This window comes from Trichoderma asperellum, chromosome 5 (genome assembly GCF_020647865.1).
Source record: "Trichoderma asperellum chromosome 5, complete sequence".
In the NCBI taxonomy this organism is placed as follows: Eukaryota; Fungi; Ascomycota; class Sordariomycetes; order Hypocreales; family Hypocreaceae; genus Trichoderma; species Trichoderma asperellum.
The window spans coordinates 832836-845492 of NC_089419.1; the positions used below are offsets into that span (position 1 = coordinate 832836).

A 12657-nucleotide genomic window follows, 5' to 3' on the forward strand; every position below is an offset into this window, starting at 1 on the left:
TCGGCGCGGCACCTAAAAGTAGCGGGTGCTTGACCCCACCGGAATAGCGATCCACCGACCCGACGATGCATTATGTCAGCTTCCTTCTAATGCCGAGCATCTGCTCCGGATCGGCTTTATTCCAAGTAAACGGAGGTGCATCATAGCTTGCCAGCGCCTTGTCCAGCATCAATCCCCACCAGCGGCATCCCGTCATTCCATCTGGAGAAGCCATCACGATGTCTACCGACGATCTAAGCGCGCATCTGGCCGACTCCGGCGTCACCATGCGGTCGGACAGCGAGCAGTACTCCCCAGGCAACGAAGTATCGTCACCATCGTCATCAAACTCGCCGGTCATCCTGTACAATCCCCCGACAGCCTGGTCGCTGATACGGAGCGCCGCCATCAATTTGGTGCTGCCATTCATTAACGGCATGATGCTGGGATTTGGAGAGCTCTTTGCTCATGAATTCGCATTCAGACTAGGATGGGGCGGCACAAAGGTCAGTTTATGCAGCTGAGGGGTCGGATTCGAGAGAATCTACCTTTTGATTTTCTCGTTTCCAATCTCCTATATAAAAAATATATAAAAAAAAAAAAAATCATCAATAAGAGTTGATTCGCTGACTTGCCCCGATGCATTATAGGTCTTCCCTGTATCTCGAAGACGGGCTCACCCCATCGGCCCCGGCATTGAAGTCCGCGAGCGACGAGAGCGGCCCGGACCTTCACTAGATGACATTGCAAGCTTGGAATAGGAGAGGAAGCATTTATAAATGAATAAAATACCTTGTATATGAATCAACCATGTCTAAATACACATATGCAGATGCATTCTAAAGACTGCGGCTCTCTATCTGCTGCATTTCAAACCATCATATTAGCTTAGCAGCGGGTAGCGGCATAAAGCTATCAGGCAATAATACTGCCGCGAAGTGCATCGTCAGCAACTCAACTTGCACGAAAACTGCGCTTCATGGCATTAGCATGTCCAATTCGGCTTTTATTATAATTAAGATACAAATACAGACACTCTTCTCAGCTGTAACCCAGCAACGGTGCTATCATCCCACGTTCCATATTCGCTCTATTTACTACTAGCAGCTATCTCGCAGCACGCAGATCAGCGCACCCGGCGTGGGGTAGATCCGACATTTATCCGCCACTCTCGAAAAACCACCCAAGGCAGGCCCCGTCAGAAGCGCAACAATTTGATATCCAGACGCTTCACTCATACCGACAAGAATCCAGTCGCAATGCTTCCAAGCAGAGGGATTGCACGCTCCCTCCCTTCACCGGGAGCTTGGAGGCAAGCACAAACAAATCGATTGGCGGTACGAAACAGCTCTCCCCCGGAAAAAGAAAAGAATACCCTTGCTTTTTGGCGCAAATTTTCTTTATACAACTTTTTTTTTTTTGGTTGGAGATCTCGCGACTAATAGCCGAAAGCAGCAGAATCTTTCCAATCGACAGCTCAGCCATGGCCGCCAATTCGGTACCTCGCTTCGAAGCACCAACGGTAGACTGACGACTGCCTCATCGCCATTTCGCACTCGATACGCCGCCGCCGCGCCAATTGTGCTCGGAGGAGTCTCGTCTTCAAGATCGCTGTCTCTGTGGGGTTGGGGTGGGGGAAGCAAGAAGGACGATTCTGCTGTTGCTGCTGCGACGACAACACCAGAGACTGCCAGCGATGCTATTGCTGCACCGGCACCGGTAGAACAGGCCTCTGCTGCAACCTCTGCCGCAACCTCTGCTGCTCCCGCTGATGCTGCCGCCGCTGCGTCTGCGACCGAACCCGCCGTCGCCGCATCCGATGTCGACCTCTCCTCGATTTCGGCCCTCATCAACGGCCAAGACATCCTCAACATGCCCGAGGATCTCGGCTACCTGCACGCGATTGGGCTGGACTACGGCTGGGGCTTTACCTCCATCATGCAGTGGACTCTTGAGCACGTCCACGTCTGGTCTGGCCTAGGCTGGGGTGCCTCCATCATGGCCACGGCCGTCCTGCTGAGAGCCATCATGTTCTACCCTCAGATCCAGAGTCTCAAGTTCAACGCCATCATGCAGAGAATGAGAAAGGACCCTCGATCCAACGAGGCCATGAAGCTCGTCCAGCAGGGTTTCCAGGAGAGCGACATGGAGAAGCGTCAGCGCGGCCAGGTCCTCAACAAGATGCTGCGATCCGAGTACGGCGTCAGCAACTGGGGCATTCTGTGGTCGCTTGCCCAGATCCCCTTTACGTTCGGCCTCTTCCGCATTGTCAGCGGCATGGTCCACATCCCGGTGCCTTCACTGGAGTCTGCCGGCTTCCTGTGGTTCACTGACCTCTCCGCCACCGACCCTTACTTTATTCTTCCTGCTGCGGGTACCGCCCTCATGATGGGTGCTCTCCTGGTAAGGTTTCTCTACGCTCCAACTGACTACGTCTTCTTACTAACCAACCTTTTCCCCCACCAACAGATCAACGCAAAGCACACTCCCCAGCAGCAGCGCAAGATGCTCAAGCCCATGATGTACATCTTTGGCACCGTCGGCTTCGTCGGCACCACATTCCTCTCCGCCGCCGTCAACCTCATGACCGTCGCCCTCGGCGGCTCCACCCTCCTCACAGCCCTCATCCTCAACATCTCCTCCATCCGCCGCTCCCTCGGCCTCCCCGTCGGCCCCGTCGACGAGGCCCCCGCCCCTCAGAAGAAGATCCAGTACGAGGCCCCCCGCACGGAGGCTCCCGGCCTCAGCGGCCTCAGGGAGCGACTCACCAACAGCCTTGACGACATGAAGAAGGGCGTTTCCGAGTCCGTGTCCAACTACACCGGCACGTACTCTGGCACAGAGCAGGAGAAGGCCGAGAGGAAGCGCAGAGAGATGATCCGCAAGCTGGAGGACATGCGAAAGCAGCAGGAGCGCGAGCAGTTTGAGCTAAAGTACAAGGGCAAGAAATAAACAGCCTCATAGACTTCCAGGAGAAAGAACAAAGACCAGAAGAAAAACACATGAGCAGCAAGAATCGCGCTGTTAGGGGGGGGGGAGGGGGAAGAGAGAGGCGGAGGTTCTTTTTTTTGGGTTAACCCTTTCTTGTACATGTACTACCTATTAAACCGCCAGTGTAACAGTAAATACATACGTAGAACGTATCGAGCGAGGCGAAACATGGGGGGGGGGGGGGGGGGGGGGGGGGGGGGGGGGGGGGGGGGGTAGGAATGGCATAAAAATGACGGTGAAGAAGGGGGAGGGGGAGAAAAGAAAAAGAAGACAAAAAAAACACTTCAAACAGAGCTGAGACATTGTACAATAATAGGGGCTGAGTGGGCAAAGCTCTTTTCGCAAATAGACTAAAGTATTCAAAGACACTCCCGACAAATAATTATAAAACAAACCAAATATATATATCTATCGGTCTATCGTGCCTTTTTTAACAAATTTACAATTTAAGATTCTTAAGATTCTCCCCCTATTATTCAAGCAAACCAAGTTGCTAAAACTTCAGGAAAGTTAGGACAACAATCTCAGCACCATGTAGGTAAAAAGTATCAAAATAAAGAAGAAGAAAAAACAGGCAAGGCAAAGCTAAGCCCGTATAATGTTATTTTATTTTCCTCCACCATAGAGCACCAGAAAAGCAAATATCCCATAATCTCTCTCCCTTCTCTCCTTTTGTTTTTTTCTTTCAAACAAGTTCCAACTCTTTTTTTCTTCTTTGCCATTTTTCTTTTCTTGTACGATTTTCGCTAGTGGTACCAAATCGTAATTATCAAGTTGAAAACACAAAAGAGAAAAAAATAGAACCGCCAAAAGATCTGCTTATCATTTCCGCATCGCAAAACAAAAGAACAGGCCAAAAATACAGTGCGTGCCATCCCATATATAAAAATCAAGAAAAGAAAAAGAAAAAGGAGGGTGAGATTTTGGTCGGTAGTTAAATAGTAATTTTTTGATCAATAAAAAGGGGGGAGTGAGAAGTGAAGAGCATCCGCTACCGCCACTTTTATTAGAATACTGTTCCGTCGCTCTCGATTAAGATCGGTGGCTCTTTCGTATTAGGCCGATTAATCTCGGCAATCTCACGGCCTCCCTATCGAATGAATTAGTCTACCATTCTTTTAGGTGGTAATGTGTGTGTTGAGAGTGTTTTCCTTACCTTCCAACTGCCTGCTTCCATTAGCTGCGCCATGGTCATCTCATTGCCATCCAACTCCGACTCCAGCGCCAAGTTGACCTCCTCGCAGAGCTTGTCAAGCAGAGCGATTGTCAAGCCGCGCCACTCTACAATAACATCATCCGAAGTCGGGAACATGGGGGCAACTTCGATAACCTTGAGGCCGGAAGTTTTGCAGTATTCGCTGTAGTTGGCCAGCCCGCGGGCCATGTCAACCTCCTTGAGAGTCAAAACGCCGAGGTCGACAAAGAGGCCGCCGTTGCGGTACTCGGCTAGGCCAGTCAACAGCTCAGTTCCGGAAAAGTACATATTTAGCAGGGATTGCATAGGCTGCATGACGGAATACGCAAGCCACTGTGTCAGCTTGTGAAACGGCAGAATGGATTCCCACGAATTTGGGCCCGAGGTGGGTAAGGCTTCGCAGGTCCAGGCATCTCCAAGTTGGACGCCGTTGATTGCTGTCCGGTAAGGCCAGATGGACTCGAGGCTTTCCATTAAAATAGTCCACAGCACTGGTAGGGGGACGATGAGAATCGATGATGCTTGTGTTGCGGGATGTGATAGCAAGTGATCTTTAAGCATGGTTAGGATGGCACATAAACCTTTGATATAAAAGGGCGAATATTAGGGGGTTACTCACCAACCAAGTTACCAGGGCGGCCATCAGCGCCAAAGTACTCTGGGTGCTCTGCAAGAGCCTCTGATAGCTTGACCAAAACCTCCGTTCGGCCCTCCAAGCCAACAATTTCGTTGTCGGGATCAGACTGCATGCCCGAGGCAATCTTAGCTACCGAGAGGGCTCCCAATGCCGTCTTATCAACTTGGTGCTTGTTGGTTGGGCTTGCCGAGAATATTCCCTGGTTGAAATCGAGTCAGCCATCAAAGTCTTTGGCAATCCGCTCGAACTAAACTTACTGATTTGAACATTTCCAGGCTGGCGACTGCAATGCCCTCTGAGCGCCTATACTTTTTGCCATTTTCAACGCTTTTATAGGTCCACGTAGTCCCGGCACCGGCATCCAGCAGCACACTGACGAAGAAGAGATCGACAAGTCGGCGGCAGCGCTCTGTGTTGTCGACGCTCTCAGGCCAGCTCCCCAGAAGCTCAGCTATCCGGTCTCGTCCCCCTATGCAGAAATGTTGATAGCGGCCATGGCTGGGAATGTCCTGGAAAGGAGCCTCGTGGTCCCTCTGTACACAAGCGTCTTGTTAGTCTAAATTCGCCCCCAGCTCTATGGGTAGAGAGATAATAGCAGGCATAATCCAACGGGGAAGGCGTGTTTTAGAGGCAGGTGAAACAAAAGATTGGACTGTCTTAAACAGTCCATTGTCTTGTGCAGAGCAAGAGAAACAATTCAAGCCCAACTTGACATTGTCAAATAGCAGCTCTCCACTACCCCAAAAAGCTTCCGCCGCTTCGAATCAATCGCAACCAGCGGACAGACGTACCTTGATAAGCCCTGAAACAAATGTCACAACGTTGGGAAACTTGTTCATATCAACATCGAAGTGGACCAGCTCGTTGTCCTCGGCCTTCTCCAAAAGGACCTTGGCCCTGTCGCGGATTGCGCCCAAGCTTCGCAGGTAGCCGGCCGGGTCCAGCGCTGGATCCGGTGGTCGGGGCAGATCCAGCTTGGGTATTTTGAGCGAGGGCAGCGGTGATAGAGGAGTGTTGGGCGTCAACATGCTTCCGGCAGAAACGCGGTTGTTGGCCAAGCTACGAAATGTGGAGGATCCGAAGCTGGTGGTGGACTGGGACTCGAGGATGCCCGACTCTCGAGGGGACTTTTGTTTACGGGAGAAGATACCCATGGCTGTTGATTATGCCAGGAGAGGCCAGATTCAAAAGGCGGTGGTGACGGCGAAGTCTTGTTCGTGGGTGGATGGTTGGTAGGTAATTTCTTTCTTTCTTTCTTTCTTTCTGTTGTGTGTATGTGCCTCGATATATAGAAGAATCGACAACGGACACCGGATCCGATGTATTCGGGTTTCGAATGCCAAACAATAAGGCCCGAGACGGGCAGCTGCAGAAAAATGGACCGATACAAAGAAGAGGAGACGAGGAGGATGAGGAGGATGAGGATGAGGATGAGGATGAGGAAGAGGAAGAGGATGGCTAAAGTAGGATGGCTAAAAGGGTATCTCGTGCAAGATGGATACTTGGTACTTGGCAGCTTCTGGGCTGCGAATCAACGGAACAAACTGAGCTGAGCTGAAGGAGTGCGGGAATCAAGAAGAAAAGGCAAAGAACAAGAATGAAGCAGAACAAGAATGCAGCGTCAAGGTGACGGCCGAGGACGAGCAGAAGAAGAGAAGAAATACTAATATCGATCCCCAAGCATAAGATTTTTGTTCCCGGCCTGCTGCCTCAAAAGTACTGCACTGTACATACCTAAGCTACTGCTGCTACCCAGTACTCACTACTGGATGCTGGATCCCCCCCGGCCTGGCAATTTCAGGGAACCGTCGCCGCCCAGGACCCCCGACTCGAACTGCCAAAGAGCCGGAACTGGAAGGGAACGAACCCGCCCATCGGCTACAAATTGCAAGGAGAGCGGCGGGGGTGCGAGAAAAAAAGAACCACCAGCATCCCATCCCAGATTGGCCCCAATAGCGGTTACCAGCTGCCAGGTACGACGAGTCGGCGTGCGTGCTACAGCGACAGGGGCAGGTGAGCTAGCAGCTAATAGCGGCACTGTGCCCGGAGTTGAAGCGATGTGCTACCAGCGTTAGCAGGGAGGGCTAGCCGCAGCGCTTGCTGTGGTTATTGGTGCCGCCACGATACGATGGAGGCTGTGCGGTGCTTGCCGCAGTGCATGTACCGCCTCTAGTGAGTAGCAGCAGTAGCCGCTGCAGGTCGCAGTGATGGTAGCAGGCACCACTGAGACTCCTATACCTCTCCCACCTGCAACAGCTGCATTGCACTGTTACAGTACAGCACTGGACCCGTACGCACATCCGTACTGGTCGCCGCTACATAGCATTACCGGACGGTAGGCTCCAGAAGAGCGGGCAGCTCAATTGAACCTGTGCGCGCTACTGGGGCTCTTAGCACGTCGCGGCTAGCATCCCGATTTGCGATATCCGCAACCTCCTCCATCAGAAGCACCACTCGCTCTGTGGCTACCGTCGCCACTCAGGTCGACAGGGCGCCTAATAGGTTGACGGGCAGCACCTAGACTTGCAAGGCCTGACGCTACAGGTCGCTAGCAGCACCCGGCCTCTTGCCTAGTACTGTAGCACGCTGAGCTGCAGTCAGTCCAAGAGCCTTATCTCGCTAGCATAACGTAACGTGAACCGCATCAATCTCACCTCACCTCACCTCACCTGCAGAGCACTCGTACGAACGCCTGCGGCTTATGGCACCTCGCTGTATGTCATACCCACCGTAAACAATGGCTATGTGATGACCAAGTAGTGACGCATGCAGAGTCGAAAAGTGCTGCCTTCTCTTCGGCAGAGTGTGCGGGACTCCGCAAAAAAACCCTGACGGCATCACCACAGGCCCTGGATGTGCTCGTGCTCCCTGAATTGACCCGTCGCCACTTATTTAGTGGCCTCTCGGCGTGGAGAGAGCCAGCGGTGCGGGCAACCTTGAGTGGCTCCCCAAAGACCAAAAAGACGCCGGCCAGGGGTGAGCATCCCGGACGCCGCTTGGACAGACTCGGGCCCCTTCTCGCGCTTCCATGCGGCTGGGGACTCGGACCGCCAACCCAATAGAGGCCGGCGGGGAGAGTTTTTTCTCTCTGCGCAGTGGCTCTCGATGGTTTGCCGACCAGGGTGAAAGAGAAGGCCATGGGGACCGCAGCTACAGTGCAGCAGTACAGACACAGGCACAGGCACAGGCACAGGCACACCCAGGCTAATGGGCTTGAGCTTGGCCTGGAGAGCGTGGCGAGATGGCCGCTGGACGGCCCCAGCGCTTGGAGAGATTTCGGGCAGTGCAGCGCAGTCCAAGCGCCCCCTAGGCCAAGCGCCAGGCACACGCGGTGCTGTTTTTTAGCCCTTTGACGGGCGGTCGTCGTGCCGATTGGCGATGGCCTGGCGATCAGCTGCGATTCACCTTTATACTGTAAGCGGACGCTGCAGAAAGCACTGATGCACACACTTCTGCTGCAGAGATGGGATGAACTAAGCTGAGCTGAGCTGAGCTGAGCGGAACAGAGCAGAGCAGAACATGGAACCAAATCCGCACGTGCTGATGCAGCACTGCAGCACTGCAGCTGCACCAATTCGTCCAATGTCAGCCATGCCGTACAGGGAAGTACAGGCGAATTCAGAGTTTTCACTCTTCTCTTTATCCATCCCTCCCTCGGCTGGCAACCAGTTTTGGACACCCCTCCAACCACTGAGACGAGACCACAGAAAAAGAGAAGAGACCAGAATCAAGGGCGAGGGGGGGGGGAGCTCATGGCCGAGCAATTCGCATCCCTGTCTCCGGCGCTGCAGGTACGGATGTACATTCCGGAAGTGAGATGCTACCACGCGGATGTGCTCGTACCTCGTTCCCGAGGCCGTACCGGCCAGGTATGCTCCTTGTACCGACTGTCGTGGCGCGCTGCCAACCCGCCGCCCACAGCGACCGCGCAGGGACCATGCAGCAACCCGGGGCCGCGCGGCAGAGACCTCGGAATCGCACAGGTACCTTAGCACGGTGTGCTACTGTAGGTACCGTCGTAACCATCATTTTATTTTCCTCGGGCTAGGCTGTCTTTGGCTGCTGCCTGTCTGCGATCCTCATCTCATCACCACCCCGTATCCAGCAGCTACAGAGTACAGCGCCTTTTAATTTGTGCCTCCTTGGTGCGGCTCATCCATGTTGTGACACGCCAGGCCGGATTGGATGCTTCGAGCAAAGACAGGCGGGCTCGAGATGGGCCTTTTCGTCTCTTGTGTCCTGTCATGCAATCAACATCATACCACCGCCGTGTGCTAGCACCAATATGCTGCTTTCCCCCGGCCAGTGGATGGTGATGCTCATATAGCACAGTATGTACATGGTGCACCCAGAGCATACAGTACCTACTGCCTAGATAGCACCTTGCTGTGGCCCTGTTTTGACCCCAGGGCAAGGGCTTCTCAATCTGGACAGGCTGGCTTTAGGCGATAAAAGAGTTTTTCCGATCAGGCTTTATACCGGGCAGAGGGACCTGTCACAATGGGCTCCCGTTTCAAAACGCATGGCAAGGATCCCGGGCCAGAAACATCGAACCATCACTTGGACGTCTCCCGCGCTTGATTGTGCAGTCAAAAACAGGAAACGGCCAATTAGCTGCGCGGCATTGCAGGCAGTACGCGTTTTATCTCTTTTATCTCGCTGCAATTGCGTCGCCGGTGCACCTTTCTTGGCGATTGTTTGATACCCTTGAGATGGGATGGGATGCTGTACTGCAATATCCACAGCGTCAAATATGGGTCCTACCTAATTCAGGAAGACCATCCCGGGAAATGATGCCATTTCACAGAGCGTGCAGGCTTGTTCCAGCCCTCAGTTCGGGATTGCTGCTCTCTGCTCTCTTCGTTGATGGCCGTTGCAGCTGGCCGCCAACATCATTGCCACAGCCAGCCCCCATTCTCAGCTCCTGACACCATCAGAACGAGTAATGAGCACGCAGACCGGCCCTGTCGCAGCTCGGGCTCTCTCACATGTCCCGACCCGAAAAGAGCCACAACGGAGCATGACACCGAGCGAACCTGTCCTGAACTGCACCATGCTCTACTTGTACTAGCAGGACCGCGGATATTAACCTACAAGAGCTACAGGCTGCCTAGGCCCAAACAAGCAAAACCAACGAAAGCGACCTCGTCTGCTTCCTCTTGATACGGAGTAGCTGCGTGTTGGCAGGTTCGTGGCCGTGCTGGCATCCTCTCCCAGCAACCCGGAGCCTGCTCCGTTGATGGAAATCTTTAATATATGCACATTAATCAGGATGCAACCTCGCGGCCCACATTAGCAAATTCGCCGATGCAGAAGTCGACGTTGGGCGACAAACAAGTGAGCAGGCATACAGACTAGATACTGTATGTACCTAAGCTCCTGCACTGCACTGGCTTACATTCCGCGGAAGCGATCCTGTACAGTATATCAAGATGACCCTCTGGAACTCCGTGCAGTTGTAACAGGAGCACCACAAGCATGCTACGCTGGACGGCTCATGTCAATCAGTGCAAGAATTTGACCTGTCAAACGTTTTGGCAGTGTTGCCTCCCGTCTCCTTCAAACAACCAGACCCAGCCCAGGGGGGCGTTTCCCAGCCTCTTTTGTGTTGTTGATCTCGCTCTCTGCCTGTTTCCTATTTCCACTTTCACGTGTCCATGGATCTTTTTTATACACTACATTGCGACGGCGAGCCATCCCGAGTCCCCGTAAGGAGAGGGGCTGCCCTTACCCACCCGGCGAAACAAATCTCGGTATCCGTTCTTTGTCAAGAAGCTCCGCAGGGTGGGATTTCACTCGGTAAGGCTTAAAGCAGCAGATGTTATGCTCTTCATTTGTCATTCCCATTTCTCAACATTTGGGCGAGCGAGTTCAGGCTTGGCGTATGAATTATTCCGCACAGTTGCTGGGCATAACTCACACTACTGCAATCCGCCCCTACAACTATATGGGGGAAATGGCTTCAAGTGAATGTGAACAGAGCAATACTATGACTACTACTACTATTGCCAGGTAAGGTGCTACCTACTAACACGAAGCAGAAAGTACGTACCTCACCCAAATCAAGACTCATCTTTCAGCCCTTTCCCACGAGGCTTGGTGTGATCTGGAGCATGGAGGCAGCGGGAAAAGTTACCGTTTGCCGCCTCGGGACCCAGCAAACCGGCCATGGTAGCGAATAAACTTGGGCCTGTGCGATATAGCGCGCGCCATGCATTCTCCAATTGAGGCTCAAGTCAGGAATGATACGCGGCAGTGCAGAGTAGTAGTCGTCATTTAAAACGACGTTGCACGCGGGTACCTATTACTGCAGCCAGTGCTACACACCACAGAACAGAATGGTGTAGCAGTACTACAGCATGTCTCACACCAAGATGCATGTTTCATTTCGAATCTGCCGGATCTGTGAAATGAGATGTAGCACCATTGTCACCTCCATTCGCGCTGCACGTGCCGTACACAATCCCGAGATAGGCGCCCATTATTTCATCCGCAGGCTGTCTGATCTCTTTCTTTTCCAAGACAAGTATCATTGGACTCATGTCGTGTGACCACATGTTGTGCTATGCAATGTCGCAGTTGGTTGATTAAGATTAGCATCAACGGTGCCGTAATAAGGAGTTGGTGCACTGGAGACTGTGAACTCTCGCTACCCGGGAGCCGATCCCGAATTTGCGAAATATCGCCTTGCCACGTTACGCGCGAGCACAATTCAGCCTACGAAGCCTATTCTTGGTGGTGAGTATAATCTGAACTTTTGGAAATTAGTTGTGTTGGCTTGTGCTATTCTATTGCAGTGGTGTAGGATGCGAAATGTGGTGTAAAGCAGGGAAATGAGCTTTGACTAGTAGTAGTTGCGCCTACGAATGCGTGTATCGACACAACATCACATGCCTCTTTAAAGCTACCACCAGAAGGATTAATGACCTTTTGACATGGAAGACTATAAAAAGGTGCTAATTTTAAATCAATGTCAAGATTATAGTAATGATTACTCACGGAAGACTCTCGATACACCTACCTTATCTAGGTATTACCTTGTGACTGAGATCATACCTGCTAATATTAGTAGGTAGTACGCCCACTCTGAATCGAAGCAACATGCCAAATACACGCCCATGGAACCGATGATTACGAAATTCTTTATCAGCACTTGAAAAATAGGAAAATAGAAACGTGCTACCACTAATTGAACCCAGATATAAGAGCAATTAGTCTATATCACATGCCAGATGCAGCGGTACTTTTGCAAGAGCTCTCTATCTACGTCTCTAGCTTTATGACGTACATGCAATCTCTCAATCTCTTGTAACGCAAAGGGCTTCTTCTTCCCCCCTTCTCCCGTGGTTCTAATCACACATATCTCATTTGGCTGAGATCAATTGCAAGGTTCAAGTATAATATTAGTAGCTGTTCTCCGCAAGTGGGAATCTGGAGGCAGATGGCACTGACAGCTGATGATGATGCCAAGGAGTCATTAATCCTTGCTATTCATTGCCGAGAATGGCAAGGATATTGGTTCTTTTGACGATTCATTGGCAGCGGTTTTAATAGCATCTCATTAGTATTCGCTTTCTATTTCTAGTAGTTACCTCTGGCTTTCTATATGAAAGGTTTCTTTGATTGCATCTGATGAAGAGACACCACTGACATACGTTATCGCTTCACACGCCGACTAAATGAGAGCGATGCGGCAAATCATGCACCTGGTATGTAATTTCATGACTCGGTAATGCTTTTGAGCTGGATTTGAGTCTCTGACCGTGCATGGGGCTCTGCTCTGATCTTCACAGCATTTTTAACCCTCCTCGAGGCCTTCATCTATGGTAGATAATATCGCTTGATTGGCTGCTCC

The 12657-nt window shown here is 51.9% G+C and overlaps 3 protein-coding genes across 3 annotated transcripts; 2 read left to right on the forward strand and 1 right to left on the reverse strand.

Annotated features, from left to right (window-relative positions):
- The first annotated feature begins 137 nt into the window (after window positions 1–137).
- TrAFT101_008431 (uncharacterized protein) lies at window positions 138–1013 on the forward strand. The gene is made up of 2 exons (XM_024906633.2): window positions 138–485; window positions 630–1013. Exons 1-2 carry the CDS (start codon window positions 219–221, stop codon window positions 738–740), a joined length of 378 nt encoding a protein of 125 aa, XP_024762154.1. The 5' UTR covers window positions 138–218; the 3' UTR covers window positions 741–1013.
- A 198-nt stretch (window positions 1014–1211) lies between these two features.
- TrAFT101_008432 (uncharacterized protein) lies at window positions 1212–2996 on the forward strand. The gene is made up of 3 exons (XM_024907971.2): window positions 1212–1316; window positions 1435–2382; window positions 2449–2996. Exons 1-3 carry the CDS (start codon window positions 1239–1241, stop codon window positions 2929–2931), a joined length of 1509 nt encoding a protein of 502 aa, XP_024762153.2. The 5' UTR covers window positions 1212–1238; the 3' UTR covers window positions 2932–2996.
- Window positions 2997–3976: 980 nt separating this feature from the next.
- On the reverse strand, window positions 3977–5956 carry TrAFT101_008433 (uncharacterized protein; the record flags this gene model as incomplete). Its single annotated transcript, XM_024899934.2, has 5 exons — window positions 3977–4060; window positions 4127–4716; window positions 4785–5001; window positions 5060–5335; window positions 5594–5956. The coding sequence occupies 5 exons, from the start codon at window positions 5954–5956 to the stop codon at window positions 3977–3979; spliced, it is 1530 nt and encodes a 509-aa protein (XP_024762152.2).
- Between the last annotated feature and the right edge of the window lie 6701 nt (window positions 5957–12657).

Excerpts from the sequence above, each read along its gene's own strand:
- TrAFT101_008431 (XM_024906633.2), top strand. The coding sequence starts at position 219 with ATGTCTACCGACGATCTAAGCGCGCATCTGGCCGACTCCGGCGTCACC. Across the intron at positions 486-629 it reads TAGGATGGGGCGGCACAAAG|GTCTTCCCTGTATCTCGAAG; the intron begins GTCAGTTTATGC and ends GATGCATTATAG.
- TrAFT101_008432 (XM_024907971.2), top strand. The coding sequence starts at position 1,239 with ATGCTTCCAAGCAGAGGGATTGCACGCTCCCTCCCTTCACCGGGAGCT. Across the intron at positions 1,317-1,434 it reads CACAAACAAATCGATTGGCG|CAGAATCTTTCCAATCGACA; the intron begins GTACGAAACAGC and ends AGCCGAAAGCAG. Across the intron at positions 2,383-2,448 it reads TCATGATGGGTGCTCTCCTG|ATCAACGCAAAGCACACTCC; the intron begins GTAAGGTTTCTC and ends CCCCACCAACAG.